General features: G+C 35.0%; 1 protein-coding gene across 1 annotated transcript in view; it reads right to left on the bottom strand.

Moving 5' to 3' along the window:
* Positions 1 to 25,094, bottom strand: part of ZFPM2 (zinc finger protein, FOG family member 2) — a 384,049-nt gene that overhangs the window by 351,216 nt on the left and 7,739 nt on the right. Inside the window, exon 3 of the mRNA XM_060116199.1 lies at positions 11,181 to 11,282. Within this exon, the coding sequence (XP_059972182.1) occupies positions 11,181 to 11,282 (102 nt within the window). The remainder of the gene's footprint in view (positions 1 to 11,180; positions 11,283 to 25,094) is intronic.

Below are 25,094 nucleotides of genomic sequence, written 5' to 3'. Positions count from 1 at the left end.
AGCGGATTAAAGCTCCACAATCAACTTGATGTACCCTGCATCTGTGGAATACATGAATAGACAACAAATCATCCCAAATTGAGGAGCCAGGAGTCAGTGCTATGCCTCTGAGGTGGGAGAGCCAACTTCAGGACACTGGTCCACAAGAGACCTCCCAGCTCCACATAATATCAAACGGCAAAAATCTTCCAGAGATCTCCATCTCAACACCAGCACCCAGCTTCACTCAACGACCAGCAAGCTACAGTGCTGGACACCCTATGCCAAACAACTAGCAAGACAGGAACACAACGTCACCCATTAACAGAGAGGTGGCCTAAAATCATAAAAAGTCCGCTGACACCCCAAAACACACCACCAGACGTGGACCTGCCCACCAGAAAGACAAGATCCAGCCTCATCCACCAGAACACAGGCACTAGTCCCCTCCACCAGGAAGCCTACACAACCCACTAAACCAACCTTAGCCACTGGGGACAGACACCAAAAACAACGGGAACTACGAACCTGCAGCCTGCAAAAAGGAGACCCCAAACACAGTAACATAAGCAAAATGAGAAGACAGAAAAACACACAGCAGGAGGAGCAAGATAAAAACCCACCAGACCTAACAAATGAAGAGGTAATAGGCAGTCTACCTGAAAAAGAATTCAGAATAATGATGGTAAAGATGATCCAAGATTCTATTTCCCAGATCCAAAAACTTGGAAATAGAATAGACAAAATGCAAGAAACAGTTAACAAGGACCTAGAAGAACTAAAGATGAATCAAGCATCGATTAAAAACACAACACATGAAATAAAAAATACTCTAGATGGGATCAATAGCAGAATAACTGAGGCAGAAGAACAGATAAGTGAGGTGGAAGATAAAATAGTGGAAATAACTGCTGCAGAGCAAAATAAAGAAAAAAGAATGAAAAGAACAGAGGACAGTCTCAGAGACCTCTGGGACAACATTAAACACACCAACATTCGAATTATAGGGGTTCCAGAAGAAGAAGAGAAAAAGAAAGGGACTGAGAAAATATTTGAAGAGATTATAGTTGAAAACTTCCCTAATATGGGAAAGGAAATAGTTAATCAAGTCCAGGAGGCACAGAGCATCCCATACAGAATAAATCCAAGGAGAAATACGCCAAGACACATATTAATCAAACTGTCAAAAATTAAACACAAAGAAATCATATTAAAAGCAGCAAGGCAAAAACAACAAATAACACACAAGGGAATCCCCATCAGGATAACAGCTGATCTCTCAGCAGAAACTCTACAAGCCAGAAGGGAGTGGCAGGACATAATTAAAGTGATGAAGGAGAAAACCCTGCAACCAAGATTACTCTACCCAGCAAGGATCTCATTCAGATTTCATGGAGAAATTAAAACATTTACAGACAAGCAAAAGCTGAGAGAGTTCACCACCACCAAACCAGCTTTACAACAAATGCTAAAGGAACTTCTCTAGGGAAGAAACACAACAGAAGGAAAAGACCTACAATAATGAACCAGAAACAATTAAGAAAATGGGAATAGGAACATACATATCGATAATTACCTTAAATGTAAATGGACTAAATGCTCCCACCAAAAGACACAGATTGGCTGAATGGATACAAAAACAAGACCCATATATATGCTGTCTACAAGAGACCCACTTCAGACCTAGAGACACATACAGACTGAAAGTAAGGGGATGGAAAAAGATATTCCATGCAAATGGAAACCAAAAGAAAGCTGGAGTAGCAATTCTCATATCAGACAAAATAGACTTTAAAATAAAGATTACTAGAAGAGACAAAGAAGGACACTACATAATGATCAAGGGATCGATCCAAGAAGAAGATATAACAATTGTAAATATTTATGCACCCACCATAGGAGTACCTCAATACATAAGGCAAATACTAACAGCCATAAAAGGAGAAATCGACAGTAACACAATCATAGTAGGGGACTTTAACACCCCACTTTCACCAATGGACAGATCATCCAAAATGAAAATAAATAAGGAAACACAAGCTTTAAATGATACATTAAACAAGATGGACTTCATTGATATTTATAGGACATTCCATCCAAAAACAACAGAATACACATTTTTCTCAAGTGCTCATGGAACATTCTCCAGGATAGATCATATCTTGGGTCACAAATCAAGCCTTGGTAAATTTAAGAAAATTGAAATTGTATCAAGTATCTTTTCCAACCACAATGCTATGAGACTAGATATCAATTACAGGAAAAGAGCTGTAAAAAATACAAACACATGGAGGCTAAACAATACACTACTTAATAACGAAGTGATCACTGAAGAAATCAAAGAGGAAATTAAAAAATACCTAGAAACAAATGACAATGGAGACACGATGACCCAAAACCTATGGGATGCAGCAAAAGCAGTTCTAAGAAGAAAGTTTATAGCAATACAATCCCACCTTAAGAAACAGGAAACATCTCGAATAAACAACCTAACCTTGCACATAAAGCAATTAGAGAAAGAAGAACAAAAACATCCCAAAGTTAGCAGAAGGAAAGAAATCATAAAAATCAGATCAGAAATAAATGAAAAAGAAATGAAGGAAACAATAGCAAAGATCAATAAAACTAAAAGCTGGTTCTTTGAGAAGATAAACAAAATTGATAAACCATTAGCCAGACTCATCAAGAAAAAAAGAGAGAAGACTCAAATCAATAGAATTAGAAATGAAAAAGGAGAAGTAACAACTGACACTGCAGAAATACAAAAGATCATGAGAGATTACTATAAGCAACTCTATGCCAATAAAATGGACAACCTGGAAGAAATGGACAAATGCTTAGAAATGCACAACCTGCCAAGACTGAATCAGGAAGAAATAGAAAATATGAACAGACCAATCACAAGCACTGAAATTGAAACTGTGATAAAAAATCTTCCAACAAACAAAAGCCCAGGACCAGATGGCTTCACAGGCGAACTCTATCAAGCATTTAGAGAAGAGCTAACACCTATCCTTCTGAAACTCTTCCAAAATATAGCAGAGGGAGGAACACTCCCAAACTCATTCTACGAGGCCACCATCACCTTGATACCAAAACCAGACAAGGATGTCACAAAGAAAGAAAACTACAGGCCAATATCACTGATGAACATAGATGCAAAAATCCTCAACCAAATACTAGCAAACAGAATCCAACAGCACATTAAAAGGATCATACACCATGATCAAGTGGGGTTTATTCCAGGAATGCAAGGATTCTTCAATATACGCAAATCAATCAACGTGATACACCATATTAACAAATTGAAGGAGAAAAACCATATGATCATCTCAATAGATGCAGAGAAAGCTTTCGACAAAATTCAACACCCATTTATGATAAAAACCCTGCAGAAAGTAGGCATAGAGGGAACTTTCCTCAACATAATACAGGCCATATATGACAAACCCACAGCCAGCATCGTCCTCAATGGTGAAAAACTGAAACCATTTCCACTAAGATCAGGAACAAGACAAGGTTGCCCACTCTCACCACTCTTATTCAACATAGTTTTGGAAGTTTTAGCCACAGCAATCAGAGAAGAAAAGGAAATAAAAGGAATCCAAATCGGAAAAGAAGAAGTAAAGCTGTCACTGTTTGAAGATGACATGATACTATACATAGAGAATCCTAAAGATGCTACCAGAAAACTACTAGAGCTAATCAATTAATTTGGTAAAGTTGCAGGATACAAAATTAATGCACAGAAATCTCTGGCATTCCTATATACTAATGATGAAAAATCTGAAAGTGAAATCAAGGAAACACTCCCATTTACCACTGCAACAAAAAGAATAAAATATCTAGGAATAAACCTACCTAAGGAGACAAAAGACCTGTATGCAGAAAATTATAAGACACTGATGAAAGAAATTAAAGATGATACAAATAGATGGAGAGATGTACCATGTTCTTGGATTGGAAGAATCAACATTGTGAAAATGACTCTACTACCCAAAGCAATCTACAGATTTAATGCAATCCCTATCAAACTACCACTGGCATTTTTCACAGAAGTAGAACAAAAAATTTCACAATTTATATGGAAACACAAAAGACCCCGAATAGCCAAAGCAATCTTGAGAATGAAAAACAGAGCTGGAGGAATCAGGCTCCCTGACTTCAGACTATACTACAAAGCTACAGTAATCAAGACAGTATGGTACTGGCACAAAAACAGAAAGATAGATCAATGGAACAGGATAGAAAGCCCAGAGATAAACCCACACACATATGGTCACCTTATCTTTGATAAAGGAGGCAGGAATGTACAGTGGAGAAAGGACAGTCTCTTCAATAAGTGGTGCTGGGAAAACTGGACAGGGACATGTAAAAGTATGAGATTAGATCACTCCCTAACACCATACACAAAAATAAGCTCAAAATGGATTAGAGAGCTAAATGTAAGGCCAGACACTATCAAACTCTTAGAGGAAAACATAGGCAGAACACTCTATGACATAAATCACAGCAAGATCCTTTTTGACCCACCTCCTAGAGAAATGGAAATCAAGACAAAAATAAACAAATGGGACCTAATGAAACTTAAAAGCTTTTGCACAGCAAAGGAAACCATAAACAAGACCAAAAGACAACCCTCAGAATGGGAGAAAATATTTGCAAATGAAGCAACTGACAAAGGATTAATCTCCAAAATTTATAAGCAGCTCATGCAGCTCAATAACAAAAAAACAAACAACCCAATCCAAAAATGGGCAGAAGACCTAAATAGACATTTCTCCACAGAAGATATACAGACTGCCAACAAACACATGAAAGGATGCTCAACATCTTTACTCATTAGAGAAATGCAAATCAAAACTACAATGAGATATCATTCACACCAGTCAGAATGGCCATCATCAAAAAATCTAGAAACAATAAATGCTGGAGAGGATGTGGAAAAAAGGGAACACTCTTGCACTGCTGGTGGGAATGTGAATTGGTACAGCCACTATGGAGAATGGTATGGAGGTTCCTTAAAAAACTACAAACAGAACTACCATATGACCCAGCAATCCCACTACTGGGCATATACCCTGAGAAAACCATAATTCAAAAAGAGACATGTACCAAAATGTTCATAGCAGCCCTATTTACAATAGCCCAGAGATGGAAACAACCTAAGTGTCCATCATTGGATGAATGGTAAAGAAGATGTGGCACATATATACAGTGGAATATTACTCAGCCATAAAAAGAAATGAAATTGAGCTATTTGTAATGAGGTGGAGGGACCTAGAGTGTGTCATACAGAGTGAAGTAAGTCAGAAAGAGAAAGACAAATACTGTATGCTGACACATATATATGGAATTTAAGAAAAAAAAATGTCATGAAGAACATAGGGGTAAGACAGTAATAAAGACACAGACCTACTAGAGAATGGACTTGAGGATATGGGGAGGGGGAAGGGTAAGCTGTGACAAAGTGAAAGAGCGGCATGGACATATATACACTACCAAACGTAAGGTAGATAGCTAGCAGGAAGCAGCCGCATAGCACAGGGAGATCAGCTCGGTTCTTTGTGACCGCCTGGAGGGGTGGGATAGGGAAGGTGGGAGGGAGACGCAAAAGGGAGGGGATATGGGAACATATGTATATGTATAACTGATTAAATTAAATTAAAAAAAGTAATATTAAGAGCCATTTATTGAGCACTTATGAAGTTTTGATGTTCATGTTTTCCATAAAAAATCTCATTAATGAGGTAGTTATTATAATTAGCCCCATTTTATAAATAAGGAAACTGTGCCCTTGGAGAGTTAGTAACTTACCCAAAGTCACACAATTGATAAGTGGCAGGGCCAATATATAAACAGAAGCATTGTTGGTCTTCTCTACCCATTACCTCAAAATAATTTACCTCTGATGGTAGATCAGATTTCCATTTATCAACCTAGGAGGAAGGTGTGCTGTTCCATAATGTATAACACAAAACTTATTCCTAATTTTATTCTATTAATTCCTCAAATCATCGATACAAGGTCTGATTTTCTACTTCATTTTTACTGAAATGGCCCAAATGCTTTACATATAAATACCAAAATGTATTTAAATAAAAGTACATGATTATCTGGAAAAGTTCACGTCAAAGAATCTAAATGACTGTGTGCTCAAAATTTTATATCTGTGTATATTTGTGTTAATATACATTATTGGGGGTTACATATACTTACCTGCACAATTTGAGTAACATGATATGTTCCTTTAGTAGAGCTCCTAGAAATGTCAATTATAGCTGCTATAAGCCTGTTGGTAGATTCATTCAATATTAGACCAGGGAAAACAAATTATTCATTATTCCCATGTGCAAAAAGAAGTAACATGTTTTTAATAACATAAGCCAGAGAGCTGGCATTCCTAGAGTTGATGTTTGTAAGATGTGACTTTTAAGGTACTCATTTCATAGTGGTGGATGACGAATTTATAATGATTTAACAGTATTCTCTTCCCTAAGTCTCCTTCTAAATAAATACACAAGTCAGCACTCCAGAATTTGGCGATGGATTGAGGTTCTAAAGATTTTCTTAATGGAGGGGGACAGAGATGTAAGCATTGTTTTCAAAATAAGGACACATTCCAATTGTTGGCCAATGTGAGAGGTCCTAGGGTAAAGGGAGGCCATTAACATCTAGCAAATCCCACACTCGCCCAAGCTCTGTGCTAGGTATCATATATATCATCTCTTTCAAGTTTCATCCTCATAACCATGTTTCAAAGTACTTATTATTCTTCCCATTTTGAAGATAAGGAAACTGAGGTCTGGCTGTTTAATATGTCCAAGGCCACAAGGCCATAAGTGTAAGCATGGCTCTAAAATTTGTGCATTTTCTTCTGTAGTCTAGACCATTCTCTACTTTCTAGGTTGACATGCTTAATTATTGCATCCTACCTAACTACACTACATGAATAATTAAGGAAGGTTAAAGGAGAGAAACGTTATCAAAAAGAGACAGTGTGGACACCAGTCAGATTGGCCATCATTAAAATGTCTACAAATAACAAATGCTGGAGAGGGTGTGTAGAAAAGAGAACCCTCCTGCACTGTTGGTGGGAATGTAAGATGGTGCAGCCACTGTGGAAAACAGTATGGAGTTTCCACAAAAAACTAAAAATAGGGTTGCCAAATGATCTGGCAATCCCACTCCTAGACAAAACTATAATTCAAAAAGATACATGCACCCCTATTTTCACAGCAGCACTATTTATAATAGCCAAGACATGGAAACAACCTAAATGTCCATCAACAGATGAATGGATAAAGAAGACATGGTACATATACACAATGGAATACTACTCAGCCCCCCAAAAGAACAAAAAAAATGCCATTTGCAGCAACATGGATGGAACTAGAGATTATCATACTAAGTGAAGTAAGGCAGAAAGAGAAAGACATACCATATGATATCACTTATATGTGGAATGTAAAATATGACACAAATGAACTTATCTATAAAACAGAAACAGACTCACAGACATAAAGAACAGACTTATGGTTGCCAAGGGGGAGGTGGGGTGGGAAAGGGATGAAATGGGAGGTTGCAGTTAGCAGATGCAAACTATTATATAGAGAATGGATAAACAACAAGGTCCTACTGTATAGTACATGGAACTATATTCAATATCCTGTGATAAACCAGAATGGACAAGAATATGAAAAAAGAAAGTGTGTGTGTGTATATATATAGATAGATAGATAGATAGATAGACAGATAATAGAATCACTTTGCTGCACAGCAGAAATTAACACAACATTGTAAATCAACTATACTTCAATAAAAAAAGAGAGACTGTGGCCAGCATTGTACTACATCTTTGGACTTCCCCCTAGCACTTTTCACAGTTATTAGTGTACAATGACTATTTCTTAAATAGTTAAATGTATGAGAATATTTGCAAACTAATTACTGGAGGGTGATAAAAGAAAAAGCATTTACTTAAAAAGAAGACAGAAATGATATAAGTGAGGTATAGGCAAATACAGAGGAAAAGGAAGAACAGTGGATAACAAGTATCATATGAATTAGATTCCAAGCAAAGTAATGTCAAGGTAATTTTCTTAAGAGCAAGAAAGAAGAATCAAACTTGAAAATAGATATGTGAAATACTGAAATAATGAGGTAATGACTTTTACATTGGCCTGAACTTTGCTAGCTTACTGTGAGTCTAGCACTCCACTCAAATGGTGAAAGACTCATAAGAAATTTAAGATTATTCAAATAAGAGTCACAAATATTTAAACATTAAAGAATTTCATCATTAGAAATGTTTACAAATGTAAGACGATTTTCCTAAAGATTGTTTAGGTTCCACCTAATCAAAAGAGTTAACAAAGGTACAAGCAATTATTAAATGTGCCTTTTAAATGTATAACAAATAAGGAAAAAAACTGCTCTGGGGAATCTGCATTTGATAAAAATAGAACACTTCACAGAGGAGTTGATTCATTATCGAACTGAGCTATCACGAAAAGTTGTGGAGTCGTCTCCAATCAAACTTTGAAAATAAGATAAATCCTGATCTATCTTAAATGATGTTAGCTCTATGCCTCAAATTCTTTAGATAATTTCCTTGTCCTTTGATTCTGTTTTATTTTAGAGACAACTCTCTATCTTAGGGTGACTATCAGGACTGGGTGGGAGGACCTTAAAGTTAGGAGACCTTGAAATCACACCTGGCTCATTGCCTCATGTCTTAACCAATAATTTGTGGCTAAATTCAAAACTAGATGCTTGGTATTATAAAAGTTTACCCTTGTTGTATCAGATGTACTACTGTGCTTTAAAAAATGCAGAAAATAATTTTTAAAGGTTCTGCTTCAAGTCACAACAATTTCAAAGCCATAATAATGGTCATTAGCATTTTATGTTCAAGATTTGATTTAATTCTCACAAAAGCCCTAAGAGGCGTTAATATTACTTTCCACATTTTACAAATGAGAATAACAGCACAGAGAGATTAAGCAACTTGCAAAAATTCATCTAGCAAGTAAGCAGCATATCCAGAATTCGAACCTAAAACTTTAGAATCCAGAGTTCATTTTCTAAGATGTTTGAAAACTGTCACTAAAACCTGGGAAACTTCCTCTTCTTAATACAGTTGTAAAATACCAATACTTTTTTTGAATAACAAAAATTTGGGTAAAAATATTGATGTAATCACTATTCATGCAATAGCAAAAGTCCAAAAACATCCTGTATACTTTCTCTGACTGAAGGAAAGCAATGAATATTCTACCTTAAAAGATAAATATCCAACAGGTAGTCTTTTGTTATGAATCAACTTCATTAATCAGGGGATGTCAAAATAATAAATCCCCCTTTATTTTGCAAAACACCTGTAGGGAAAAAATGTGTTATCGATTTTACAATATACAAAGGATGAATTTCCTCCAGGCATACCTGCTTATAGGCATACATTTTTTCCTTTAAAGTTTTTATACATTCATATGTGCCACAGAAAGAGTATATACGTTTTCACTGATATCAATTGAATAAAATGTTTATTAAATCAGATACGTTAAGTAAATTTAACTCAAAAGTGAAAAATCTTATCCTGAATGGACAGCATCATGTTTTCTCCTTGTTCCTCTCTCTCTCTCTCTCTCTTTCTCTCTCTCTCGCTCTCTTTTAGCTAACACATAACTTTATTTCTGGAAAAGCTTCCTGAAAAAGGAAGCATTGGGTATGCAGTATGTGTTTAGTAATTCACCACCCCCCAAATTTGCTTACTTACTCACAAGTCGCTGGGAGCACTGTGGGTCCCAGGTTTGAGCAAAGAGGAAAACCAGCCGCCTCCAAGTTTGCCTCTTTGAGTGAATCCAGAATGTACTCTTTGCAAGTAGGCATATCAAAAGTCCATCCAATCTAATTTAAATGTAAAAACTCTTCTACACAGCATATACGTACTTAATTCTATGAATAAAGAACCATACAACATAAAGTTCACCCACTTTTTTAAGTTAAATGTAATCCCCAAGAAAAAATAAAATTTTCCAAAGTTTTTTTAATTTTTTTAATCAAGAGAATTCTTCCCTTCATTAAGACAGAAACATTATGCAATAAGGTGAAAATGCCAGATGTCCACATTTTCTTTCAAACTCTTAAAATGTGGTATATGGTACTTTAATTATAATATGTTTTGATCCAAAATCTTGTGTAACATTATGCTATAGTATACAGAATATAAACATCTGTGTGTATCACGAATAACATTAGAAATGACATCATAATAATCAGATATACTGTATCTTCATATTTGTTTGCGTTATATTTTCCAGCTGCTGGTTTCAGAAAATTACCACTGGAGTTCCTCTCTTCTTCATGCACAGCAGAGAGCAATTTGCAAAGTCATGCAAGGGTGAAAATGTGATTGAAATATAGGGATCTTTCTTAATGAAAAATGTTACTGCTTTGGAAATCACGGCTAAAACTATTTCAAAACTCGCTTATATCCTTAAGCCCTATGACATAACAGTCTCCATTTATAGATATACCATCAATTGTAAATTAGTTGGCACCAAATATAAAGGTTTTTAGCCACAGAGTTCTTACGAACTGTACATATTTATATACAATTGTGTTGGTCTTTTGGAGTATTGTAACAGTTTTTGTTTTTCTTGAAATGATTAAATATCAATGAATTTTAAAATCAAATTTAATTTTCATTCATAAAAATAAAAATATTACCAAAACCTTGAATCAAAGTGGGGCATCTGTTAATGTTTTATAAACTTCTAAACACATACTGGGATTCAATCTATGACTTACAACATGACTATGCTAAAAGTATTTCTTTGGAGTATTGTTATTTGTTTGAAGCTTTAAAAGTATGCCCAATTTGAATGTGGATACAGCACAAAGATCTCTGTTCAAAGAAAAAACAAGTAGAATTAACTGAATTCCTACATGAGTATGAAAGAAAACAAAGATGAAAAACTTCAAGCAGTGATAACACTTTGGTTTTTATAGTTTATTTATCAAAGATAAAAATCCTCTTTAAATTATGATATTTATTCAGCCTTCCATGTAACCGACATACACACAAATATTTTTTTAAATCAAAAGTGAGAGTTTTATAATTTAATTAAAATTTAAGAAAAAAAGGTGAATTCCTCATAGTAGCAACAGATGGTTGAATTTAAATTTTTTTGTCCTACCTGGTCCATCCCAGTCGTCTATCTCAACTCCAGGTTGCCCCGGTTTCTCTGACTGTGTGTCCCCATCTGATTCTGCTGTCTCCTGGACTCCTTCATCATCACCTAGAAAATACCAACAAGCAAAGAGGAAGGGACATGATTAAAGCCCTCTATTTGAAATTCAAATCCTCCTAGAGGGATGTCCATAGCATATATCTAATTACGTATTTGTTACAAATATTGTCATTATATTGACATAGGTCTACGATTAATCATTTTGATAACTATTGTGGCTTTATAATAAAGAAAATCAACATTTGTCATAAATAAACAAACTGCTATAAACATTAAAAACATCTCCATAAAATTTTTCATTTGGAATTATTAATATTAGACAGAAGAAGAAAATAAAAAGCAGTATGTAATTATTGTAGTGCTTTCAATAAAGAAAACTGTAACATGCTTATTTTCAAATTACATTTTTATAAAGGCAATATGCAGCAGAAAAGAAATACCATAGGAAAAGACATACTTATGTTTGGGCTGAATTTAGGTTATTTTGAAGAAGATTTTCTTTTTCCCCAGCATTAAGCTTGCTAAAACTTGTTTGTATTTATTTTTTAAATGGGTATAAAAAGGTCATAATTGAATTATTGTCATATAAGATGAGCCAGTGACACAAGTCTTCACAATGCAAGAAGCTATAAATCTATGCTTGTTCTTGAAGAAGCATAGCTAGTTTGTACAAAATCATGCCTTCATTTTCACATAAGAAAAGAAAAACAATGTAATATATTTTGAGCAAAAGTATACTTATGGCAAAGAAGGAGAAACACCTTAACATGCAATCACATTTTAAAAGTTAAGAGTCCAATTTGTAGGTACCTTCATTTTAACTGATAATGTAACAAGGTACTGCTCTTTTTAAAGGAAAGTAATTGACTTTAAGACAGTGCACACTAATATATTAATCATTCCTACTTATAAAGGATAACAGAAATCAGAAAACAGAATTACAAGAAAATGTGATGACAGAAATGAAAAGAATGTATACTAAAAACAGGGCAACTAAACCTTTAATCTAATAATGCTAAATTTTTAAAGTTAAATCGCTTGCCCTCTGAAGTATTTAATAACTATTTCCCACATAGTTGTTAAATCTCTAATAGTACTTAAATCTTTATATTATTATACAAAAAATACACTGAATTCTTAAAATCTTTCAAAGTAACCTAGAAAATACAAAATTTTCAGGAAACAATTCTCACTACAATGACATTGATATGAGTTTTGAAGTTTAAACTTCATAAATTTTATATTCATTTCTATATATAGCTGCACAAAATGAATCACTTTAAAAAGTGGAATAAAAGTAAAGAGAGATAATGTAGAAACCCAGTGACAGCTCTGTTGAACTTAGTTTCCTTAACGGAGGAGCATTGGCTCCTACACATACCCCACAGCACCGAACCCCATGTGTGGAACTGGAGGCTCTTTGAAAACTGAGTTATCTCTTCCCTTCTGGATTATCAAAATGAACAGCAATGAAATTCTCTCCAGAAAATGTTTATTAAGCATCTACCAGGTTTAAGGGACTGTAGTAGGTATAGTAGCATATATATGGAAAAATACCTTTTTGAAAGTAGTATAAAACTCATTAAAGAGAGTTCACAAATAACGAGAATGCAAGACAAGATCCAAGAACCATAAGAAAGGTACAAAGGCTCAGTAATAAGAGTTTGAATCTTCTGTGCTCCTTTTTTGTAGGTCACATAGAACACAGACGCATGAACCAGTTATCTTAGGAGATCAGGGTTAAGAGATCTCTCACTTTTCAGATACAGATAGGGCTAGTTCTCAGCCTGCACACACGAGTGGGCTCTATGGCCTTGCAGTAGATTGAAAGAATATAAGAAACTTGAAAACTTTCTCACCAACTGAGTCAATGTTACTTAATACAATATCAGTGTACCACCCAACCTTCTTGAGTGCTACCAGGGATGTGTGACCCAATTTAGAGTAATATATACTGACTTTACCAACACTTTATTTTTCATGGGGACTAGAATCCATACTAGAATCTACCACATAGATGAGTGACCTTTTGCTTGCATTTCCACAGACTGAATGAAGGTTTAACTCTAGGCACGAATGCAGGGCAGTTTACAAAGGAAAATGCGTGGGGAGTTTACAAAGGAAAGAGAGTAGAAAAAAGAGTACAGCATGTGACCTATAATTTTTAAACAACATCCATGCCTTCCAAGCACTTTTCTTGTGTCTTGTGAGTCTTGAAACATAGGGATGTGAGCATCAGAGAGGATGCTGGAGACCACCTAACCCAAATTAGACAAAATTTACTGATCAGGAAATTGATGCACAGATAGGGTCAGTAACTTATCTATGGTCTTATAGTTAACAACATTTATCACTACATAAGGCATCTCCCCCAAGCCTTCTCATGCTTCAGCAGCAAATGCCTCCCAGTCATTCCAGGGGTTACAGACTGAAGCAGCTTTAGGTGGATCTCCTTTCCCTAACAAGCAGAGCAGTAGGCATATGAGGGTGCATGGAGAGGCACCATAAAGACCACCAAAGTCAGCAGTTTGTACAAGGTTAGGAATTAAATTTGAGTCTCCTGTCAGTTAGCAGTCTTTCCAAAACATCCTTTCTTGCTTCCCCCTCTCTACCCCACCAGTTGAAGAGAGAACCACGCACACCTGAAACAGTTGAATATTAGTCGCAGAGCAATGCATAAACAAGTGAGCATGAGACTATGCTGTTAAAAAATCACACATCCAAGGGCCCAGAGAACAGAGAGTAAAATTCTGGCCAGAACTACTTGTAGAAGTTAAGTTTCATACTCAGGTATTAATTGTATCATCCTATGTTCGCACAGAGAAGTAAATCTTACTGACTTTTACTATTCACATTTTAATTTGTTGGAAATACACTGTGCCATGCACAGTTCAATCAATAGTTAATACTTACAAGGCATATTTTTGAAGATACAATGAAATATATGAAAAAGAAAAAAATACTTTCTCTTAAGGACCATATAATCTAGTTAAGGAGACAGGCCACATGCATAAGAGAGGTAACCACTGATGAAAACAATCAGGATAGTCCATGAATAATTCCAAATGAGAGCACATAAGATATGGAAATTCAGAGACCGAAAGCATAAAATGACATTGACCATGGAGAACCTTATAATTATTTTTGGAGTTCTACCTTCATATTGAAGACAGGGAGAAGCATTAGAGGTATTACAGTGGGGAACTGATGAGATCATGTGACACAAATACAGTAATGAACATATATTTATTGAGTTTCTATGAACATACCTTGTCAGACCTCCAGTCTTTCAATTTTCCCCCACTCAATCCATAACAACACTCTGACTCATGTCTCAGACATTCTTCACCCCAATTTTTGTGAGACTAGAATTAAGTCTACTCTAAAATATTTTATTAGGCAAATTACATATTTGGAAGGAAAAGTATTCAGAAATATAGTGAGAAACAAGTACGTTTGGAAGAATACACTGCAAAGTAATCACAACATGTAGAAGTTAAAAGAATTTACTTAGATCTATGAATGTCTGTCTTTATTGAATGGAAGTGACATAAAGCATTCTTTATTAACTGATTAAAATACTACTCTTGAGCCCCTGAGCACTACGAATACAAAACAAAGATGGTTCCTTCTCTCATAAAACTTATAGAGTAGGACAGAGACCAATCAATAGACTGCAACCCCATGTGATGAATGTTTTCATGGGAGCAGTCCATGATGTGACAGGAGCATACAGGCATGACACTTAATGAAAACTTGGTGTCACGGAAGCTTTCTGGAGGAAGAAGCCAATAAAATACCTGAAATTTTGGAGGCATAATCTTAGATGAATCTGAACTCCGTAGGTTTAATGTTCTGAGGCTCCATAATTGAAAACCATTTTCCAGGTTAAAAATGAGAACCATCTCCCCAAAGAAAAAGATTACAGTAATTAAGTTACTGCACAGGAAAAATGACAACTTGAAGGTGGTGAAACTAAAGACATTTCAGTGATGTAAGAACAGCATCCAGACAAAGTTTTAAGATGCTGACAAGAAATAGTTCAAGAAATACTCCTATTGTTTGATAGTTAACTGAATGAAGCCCTTCCCTTCATTTAGTATGGGACAAATTTACCCATGATCATTTTCATCCAGTAACTACTAGAAAAAGAAAATGGCAGGATGACGACAAATCTCAGCAGACATTTGATGCACACAGAAATTTAGTAAATTACTCAAAATGAACTAGTAATTTCATATAATAAAATACCTTCATTAAGTGTCATTTAACTGCCAAATCAGAACTGTAGAGCTTAGATTTCAACTTGTGCCACATCTGGAGCAATAATCAGTATTGATAATCCTGATTCATGGAACAATTTGCTCTAATTTGTTTGATTATGCAGCACATATAATTAGAAAACTACTGAAAATAAATATTGCAGAGTACTCAGTTAAAGAAGCACTGTAAAAATAGTTGATTGTACACAATTAACAGCTCTAAAGAAATTACATTTTACAACTATTTTAAACCATTTATGAAAACTGCGTAAATGTGCAATATATATCACATTAATAAAAATAAATCCTGGGAGAGAAGAAGAAAGTCGTTGGCTGATTAAATTGTGTTTTCTTAAAGAAAGAAAGCAAAAAAGGGAAAGATGCCCAAAAGCATAAGAATGTCATATGAAATGATATACTTGGGTGTAGAAAACAAAACGCGTCAGAATTGAATTTATATTCATCTCAGTGTCTGCTACGTGCCAAATACTGAAATCATAAAGATGAATAAAGCAGAGAGCATGTCACAAAGCTCAGATTCTATAGTAAACCTAAACATGGCTAACATTTCTTGAGCACCACTAAGCACTAGCTAAGTGCTTCTCGAACATCACATAAACGACTCTGCCATGCATTATTATCCCTATATTTCAGAAGAGTAAACTAATAGGCAGATATGTGAGAAGATGCCTAAGCACATTGCTAGTAAGTGGCAGAGCCAAGAATTGATTCCAAGTCAGTCCAACTCCAAAGACCATACTCCAAACCCATTAGAATATTATAGTCAAAGTCTACTGGATGTCAAACAATAAAGACAGCAGGATGTGATCAGATAGCTGCTTTCTCCTCATCATATATAAACCCTGTTTCTTCATTATTTTTTTTAGGTGTACTATTTTACTTGGAACTTTGTAAAATCAAACTACATACAGATGCTTAATCAATAACCATTGCTCACTGTGCAGTTAGAAAATTAGATTTTGGTTTCATTCTTTTAAACATAACCTATTGCAATATCATTACATTTACTAATTAATTGCTTTCAGAACTATTTAATAACTAAAATATGTCACGTTTTTCAACTTCCAGACCCTTCATCATCTAAGTTTATTTCAGAAAGCTAGCTCTCATTTTTATGGTAATGTTTTCACCTAATTCATTTTTAATCTTTTTACTAATGAAAAATGAAATGATTAAAAAATAACTTAATCGAATATGAAATCTCTAAATTACTTTTAAGAAACAGCATTTTACCCTTACAATAGAGACTTGCTTCTTTCCTATCAATATATTTATTCTCATGGAAAATTCATAAATAGAACTTTATTTTGATATTAACCCAACTCCAGCCTCTTCTTGATTTGAATGGAAATGACTTCATTGACCATCTTCTTTTTTAACTTCTATCCATTTTTGATTCTTATATGTTTGAAATCAACACTCTAGAGTAGCTTATGAAAAAATGGCATGAATAATTAATAGCTAAGATAATAATGACGTTTGTTCAGATACTGCTTCAAAAGCTTTGTTGGTAGGAAGAGGAAAGGAAGAGAGAAAGGATGCTAGGAAGAGAATTACAGAAACACCTATGAATGCATTTGACATGCATTCATTTATTTGCTAAATTCTTTATTCACATAATTCATATACATAAATAGAAATTTCAGTGTATTTTTAGCAAAGCACAAACACATTTAATGGGATAACCACTATATATATATATCCAGAGACCGATTCATAAAATGATGAAATGGAATAAATGTCAAGTGGTAACAAAATCTATAATATTTCTAAAATTATGGCTATGGAGTTAATGGTTTTCCATTGCAAGATTAAACTCTTTTGTTGCCCTTTTAAAAGATATCATACGTATTTTGTGGGCCCTTCCATTTTTCTTAGTCTAGTTTTCAGAATCAATGAAAGCCCTATAGGAGGAAATTGAAGGTGTTATTTGAGCACTATAATACACAGCACAAATGACTTGGGGAAATGCACTAAAATAAAGTCTTTGGAACACACGAAACAGAATCTTTTAATTCCATATTAGGTATTGTTGGCAAGGTGGTAAAAGCAGTGGCTCTACTTGCAAGGCAAAAATAATTTCAAAAACACAAATAAATATCTTTTCACTGAAAGTTAGATATTCCTGTAGAAATTAAAGATTTGCCACATCCTGAGGCAGTCACTTTCTCAGCACAAAACAGCAGCAGTGTTTGAAAGCAGTCATGCAAGCAAACAGCCTTTCTCAGTCCTGCTCTTTTAATCCACGTAGTTCCTATCAATATTAACCTCTTATAGAAATTCCTGTACAATATAACTATTGAACTTTCTTGACTAGGAGTGTTACTGTAGCTGTTAGTCATCCCTATAATGTATTTTGCAATCAGCTAAATCATCAAAGTATTTTTTAACAATGAACAGTTCAGAAGTGACAGATCTACTTTCTTGTTCACAACTGCTTATCAGAGAATAGATATCACATATGTTTTCCAGGTGCTTCCTATAGTTAGGATACCTTCACAGAAGCCGCTCATGAAAGATAAGGTCATAAAAGAGATGAAAAATGTGTGAGCTTCATACACTTATGGTTTTATCATCAGACAAGATAGCTTTGGTTAAAGGACTGTAACAGTCAAAAACAGAAAACTGCAGTTCGTATTGAAGGGTGAGGACATTTAAGTTTAAGATTCAGTTTGTGTTTGCTCTGCCTAATAGCCTCACAATATGGTTTGGCTTAAAACAATTGTTTGGTTATAGCTTATCCAAACAAAGGTGCCAGGGTAAATTAACTCTGCATTGCCAAATTACAGACACAGTTTATCTCCAGAGACAAACAATAAAAAACATGCAATTGTTACCCTTTTTTGCTAATACCTAAAAATAATCTAAATACTACGACCATTTAAAAAGAATACGTTCATTATTCTGTGGATTCCCATAATCATGTCTAACTAAAGTTTCCCTCGACTTATTATAAATGTATAAGAAAATGTAGGATTTTGCCGTGTTCTGGAGAGTTAATAGTCAGTACACAAACATTTCTTTAAATGCATGTGATTTCCTTGTAACTTATATAATAGCCTTTTTCATACCTCAGAGTATGAATTGAACAGATAAAAAAATAGAATCCACATTTGTTTGATTATAAACTTTCAGACCCCAGATCAGGAAACAATCCTGAAATATTTGATGACAGTGGTCCTGGGCTAAGTCTGTCATTTTGAAAAGGAAACTCAATCTCTACAGTCAATGCATAACTACTGTAATTTGTGGCATTTTATTTCAGTTAATAAGGGAAAATTATTGAAAATACTAACGTTTATGGTAAGTGTATCAGATAAAAGTCACATTGAAAGTATTGACAACTTAGGAAGAACAGTGATTTATAAATTCTTTCTACAGTCCTGAACATTTATTCCTGATGTCAGTATCAGCCTCTATGTGAGAAGTATTTTTCTCAAAGTTTAAGTTCGTTTGAGATTTGGAACATAAGGGAAATTTCCACATGAGATAAAATAAGGCAAATTCTCAGCAGTGTATCTATCATTCAAGAATTCTCACTCCTCATTATTTCTCACAATGAGCATTTGAAAGAGTCAAATATATAAGAAAAATGTTTCTAAAATACATATTTCAAAGTTTGCATTTAAATAATTTTTATTTTCTCTTCCCCAGCTCCCCCTCCCCAAACCAAAACAAACAAATAAGAGAACCTCACTGCAACTAAAAAGAAAATTCACTGCAACTACTATATTCCACTCAGAGGAGGATTCTACAAAATTAAAGCACATCTTGTTCCAAAGAGGAGACAAAGTAATGCCTGATGGTCTGTAAATGATAATACTCTGAACTGTAATTGACCTATTCACTCTGTTGTTCTGCCATCAGGAAACCACTAGCTTTCAGTTTTCTGGACTCAGTCTTCAAGCTTCAAACCCAGCATTCGCTTTAGGAAATCATTACCACCACCATCATCATCACTATCGCCATCATCATCATCAACAATAACAAAAAGTAAAGCCGAACCTTACAATCTCTGAAATTGTCTCCCCAACAAGCCAACCTCGTCTACACAGAAAGATCAAACTAATTTGAGAAAGTTATGATCTTTGAATATTGCTCTTCATATAACCTAATTGTTTATTCTTTCCTGTTTAACAATTCATTCCAGAGACCTTCTCCTTTCTCATAATCCATTTAAGAATATGAGTCATAAGCAATCACTCATTACCATAGCGCTCCATCACCACAATATAATTTACTCATTATAAATAGACTTTATTCAAGCCACACATCCAAAAAGCCAAGGCCAATGGAGAATGCATATTGTGGGACAGCAGCTAACAAAGACTTCGGTCTATATCTGAATGCCCTTTTTCCAACACTAGTTCAAATACCCTAATGATGATAAATGACTCTCAGAGCTCACAAATAGGGGATAACATTTATTTCTTCTGATAAACCCTGTTTTTTCTACTGCTTGACCATTGGAATTACATATATCTTACTCTTTCATTTTCTCTCTCTACTATGGCTTATGGGAAGCTCAGATTTGCCTGTAATGCTTCAGCTTTCAAAGTATTTATCTTCCTCTCTTATGTTTCCTCTCATTATTTCCTGTCCTTCACCCTATGATCATTGTCCTTCCTGATCTCTCTGGCTCATACATCTCTCTCCTGGGTCAACTCCTACCACAGTCCCACCACAATCTGCATGCTCACTAGTCGCTTGCTAACCACTTGCTGTTCTCTCTGTCTGAACCCTACTACTTCTTTTTACCTATTTAATTCAGCATTAGATACCAACTCACATGTCACAATCTTAAGAAGGCTTTGACCTTCCTCACTCTTTCAAACCGCCCTGTACCACTATGTGAATATTTTATTAATGTCTGCCTCCTCACTATAAGGTAAATTCCAAAATAGCCAGGACCTTCACTGCACTTACTCACATGGTAATCACAGCATGTCCCATAATGTCTGATATAGTAGGTGTTCAATAAATATTTATTGGATTGCAGAAACATGCGTGTAGCATGGACTGACTGCCACAATGCTTTCAGTCATTCATTATTCCAATAATCAAGCAAAGATGAATAAAAACAATGCCCTTTGCAAAACTGAAAACCCTCCATAGTAACAGAACTTAGAGGTGGGCAAGTGGCCACCTAATAATAAAGACCACATTTCCCAGCCTCCCTTTTCTTGAGGTGGACCACTCCTTAAGACTAAGTTCTGGACAATGGATTGTAAATGGGAGAGTCCTGGGGCAGCTTCCAGGAACCTATTGTTATAGCTGAATCTAATCCTAATGAAGTTTTTCATATCTGTGGGGGGAGAAAAAGAAGTATTGTAGGTTACGTCAGCCCTGTCCAAACTCAGATCCATACCCAGCTTCCACCACCAGGGATAGTCCCAGAATGTTATCAAGAGACCCATTCAAACTCTTCTTACCACAAGGTCTTCCCATAGCACCTCCTCCTTCAGGGCCAGCAAGAGGTCCTTGGCTGCTGATAACACAAGAAAAACAGAGATAGCATCCACGGCATCACCTAGATTTTCAGATGTGTGGGAGAATGTTTTCCCCTCTCTGCTTTAATTTTTAACACAGTGCTTTCATGAGTATTTATACTCTCTTTAGGCTCAGGGCAACTTATCCTAGAATGATAACAGATTTGAAATTCAGATATCTACTATAAGTGCCAAAACATTTTAGGAATCTTATTCAAGGTTTTCCAAAAATTAGGAAGTTGAAACCAAGCAACATTCTTGATCACTGCTGTCTCCTATGAGATCATCCATATTTAATGAAGGTACTAACAGAGGTCGATTCAGGCCTTGTGGGGCCTGAAGTTTATTCAATTTGAGAGGCCTCTTCTTAAAAGAAGAGTGTAAAGTTATAATTACAAAATTAGGTGCAGGGCCTTGGAAGGAGTCTGTGCAAATGAGGAGTTCTGAAGCTATACTACACTACATCAAACTAACTGAACAACTGATAAATTTAAAAGGTGAATGAGTAGATTTAATATTTTTGGCAAAGATAAGTGTGAAGATAAGGTACGCATTTTACATAAACTTTCAAATTTCATTCCATTTACTAATTATTTGATTTTTTTAGTGCCACTTTAAAAGGTCCCCAAGATAAACTGCCAGTATTATGGAGAAAACATCATTCTTTTCTAAATTGTGTTTTCCTTAGGATATTAGCTATTTTCCCTGTTCTTTCTTATTATCAGTGTCACTCTACATTATTGTAGAATTGTTTCTTGTTGAGTTACTGTATTGTGGTATTCCCTTTTAGTAGTCAGTCACTAGGACAGGATGTAGGAGCACAGGACACAGGCTTAAATGAGGCAGACACATGCTGGTGAATAGTTTCCATACTGGAATGATGCACATTACCAAAAGGAAGCTTGAGAATGAATACACTGCTTCTTTAATCAGCCCAAACTTAACATTTCCTCCACTCCATATATATATATATATATATATATATATATATATATATATACACATATACATATTCCCTTGCCTCACTTGTACATATGTTTTCCTTCCTTTACTCTATGACTGTATCTTTAAGAAATAAGAACATTCTTTATATATTCCCCTATCTGCCTCTGTACATGTGTGGTCATTTATAGGCACTCATATATACCGATTCTTATACAACTAGAAACAGGTAACATAGATTTTCAGTGTTAGTTAACTAGTCTGGACCATAATTTGCATTGACAAAAGGAAAAGATTATCTAAGACCCAAAATACAGTGTCTTGTGCTAATTCTAAAGCAAGAAGAGAAGCTGCATCAAATTCCATTGCTAAATAGGTAGGGGGGAACAAAGTGTTTTATAGATCTGTCCTATAGATTTCCACCTTGATAAATCTCTATCTTTAAAAATAATCCTTAAAAAGACCTTCCCTTCTCACTGTCAGAAAAATATAATCACAGCCTACTGTCTGTGCAATTCCACTTTCCATCTCTGCTATGTGGGTAAGACTTGGTAAAGATACAGCTACTGTCAAGTTTCAGAACAGTTCCTTGTCTAATCTTTTCTACTTCTCCAGATCTTTGATACAGAACCTGTTAGAATGTATTGCTTACTTTTCCAGTTCCTATGTTTATCTCACGTCCACCCTTACCATCTGCTGCACTGCATTTCCTTCAGAAAAGTGAAAAGTTTTCACAGTGCCCAGAGCTTTCGCTGCAAACAATGCTCTCTTCTCCTCTTCCTTCCTTCCTCTCTCCGCTTTTTATTTGGCCTTATTTTGTGTTAAGGTCAAGCTGTTTTCAAGAGTTCACTTTGCAAACATTTCTACAGGGCTGAAATTCCTATCCAAACAGTTTTTTTTTTTTTTTTTTTTTTTTTTTTTTTTTTTTTTTTTTTGCGGTATGCGGGCCTCTCACTGTTGTGGCCTCCCCCGTTGCGGAGCACAGGCTCCGGACGCGCAGGCTCAGTGGCCATGGCTCACGGGCCCAGCCGCTCCGCGGCATATGGGATCCTCCCAGACCGGGGCACGAACCCGTATCCCCTGCATCGGCAGGCGGACTCTCAACCACTTGCGCCACCAGGGAGGCCCTATCCAAACAGTTTTGATGGATTTGTAAACATTTTGCCATTTGTTACTGGCTTCTGCCCAAGTACACACATTTTGGGTTGTCCCCAGTCTTTTGAATTACCTGAAAACAACCTCACAAGAAAACAAGCAATGAGAAATTGTGGCTTATTTCATGCCACCAAATCAGGGTAACATAATCTTCCAGTTAGTATAATAAGTCTAAAGAGCTTTCAGTATAGCGCTCTCATTATATCAAAATGCCAACTCTACTTACTGCACACTGGTTTATATTGACAGAGTCTTTAAAGGAGGACCAAAAGAAATCTTTTAAGCACACTCCTAATTTATTTACTTTATCCTTGAAAATGTCTTGTTTTTTTGTATGCCCTTATCTTGACTGACACGTCATGTGTAATAAGTGTTAAAAATACCTTGAAAAAGTGAGTTTTCTACTTCATACAGCCAGGCTTCTTCCAATGTGTCCATCTCCTTCTATAAGGATTACATAATGATGGACATCAGAAAATGAAATTAGCTCCCATTCTTTGTAAGTACAGTAACCTAGGTTTGAATTTGATATTAACCATTAGTAATTTTGTGACTTTGGCCAAGTTACTGAACCTTTGGAAGTCACAGGTGGAAACAACATCCACCCTGCAGGACAGTAAGTTGATTAGAGATGATACATGTACAGCAAGATGTCTGACTTTGAGGAGCAGTCACCAAATGGAAGTTGTTATTACCATTATTATAATTGTTATAATTGGTATGTAGTCTCAGTGCCAATCTCTGGAATCTCACTGAACTACTAAAAGAAGCTGAAACAGCAATCTGCATTCGTTATCAGTATTTGCTTCATTGGTGTAACACATTCTGTTATTTTTACTTGACCTTTAAAAACAACAAAAAACTGACTGACTACATTACTATAATTAAATTCATCTTACCGCAGTTTTCCACATTTCCCTTTACATATTCTGTGTCTAGCACTACCAGAGGTAAAGATTGTCCCATCAGGTAAGGGAAGGGCAAATGCTTTAATACTGCCTGTTGCTTCTCAAATGATAATCAAAACATTGTGAGAAATTTTACATACTAACAAGAAACTATGAATTTTATATTAGAAGATTAAAAGCTTTGAAAATCTTATTTGATTTAAACCTAAAAAATGCTAGTGCAGAACCAAGAAAATATTTTTAAATCATTTATGATGTTTAAAAATAAAAAGCAGAAAAGGCATGGCTACTTCCAAGAGATCAGTTTCTCTAAAATAACATTTTATCTCAAATTATTATGGGATCAAAAGTAGGATTCAAAGTTGTCAACGATATTAATTCCATATTATTAAAATTAGCTTCTCAGGCTTCCCTAATGCTATTCACACTTGTAATTTTCTTTAAATAGAAAAATAAATTGAGAGTTAGTAGATGTAAATGATTGGCAAACTAGTGTAGATCTGCATGAATTGTTTTATATATTTTTTTAATTTGAGCAACATAAACTTGAAAACTGTATTTTTAATTTAGAATAACTATTTATATAATTACTACTTGACCAAAACTACTTCCTTCCAGTAACATGGGCTCTTCATTCTACCCAAAATACCACTGAGAAAATGTAGCAATAAAAGGGCTTAAAAATATATAGTTTCCCTTTATGGTATTCAGCTAACATCAACGATTAATTAAATAACTAGATTAAAAGTGAAAAAGTCAATCAATAATTCAGATGTCTCCTAATATACAGATGCTTAGCTTTACATATATAAAATAACAGGAGATTAAATAAATTCTTACTTTTCTCCTGAATTTCAACATTGTAGGAAAAATAACAAATTTACACTAAATTTTATAGGTCAAAAAATGGTCTCTCATTTGCAGAAAACCATAACAACAAAGCAGAAAAGACAATTTCTCTAAATGGTAAAATATGGCTTTATATTAATTTTCAATTTTTATTATAAACAATAATAATGCTGATAAAATAAAGATATAACTAAAACAGGCAAATATCTCTTAACATTTTACATAGTCAGCTAG

This window comes from Mesoplodon densirostris, chromosome 13, assembly GCF_025265405.1.
Source record: "Mesoplodon densirostris isolate mMesDen1 chromosome 13, mMesDen1 primary haplotype, whole genome shotgun sequence".
In the NCBI taxonomy this organism is placed as follows: Eukaryota; Metazoa; Chordata; class Mammalia; order Artiodactyla; family Ziphiidae; genus Mesoplodon; species Mesoplodon densirostris.
This window is presented reverse-complemented; position numbering and strand designations above follow the sequence as displayed.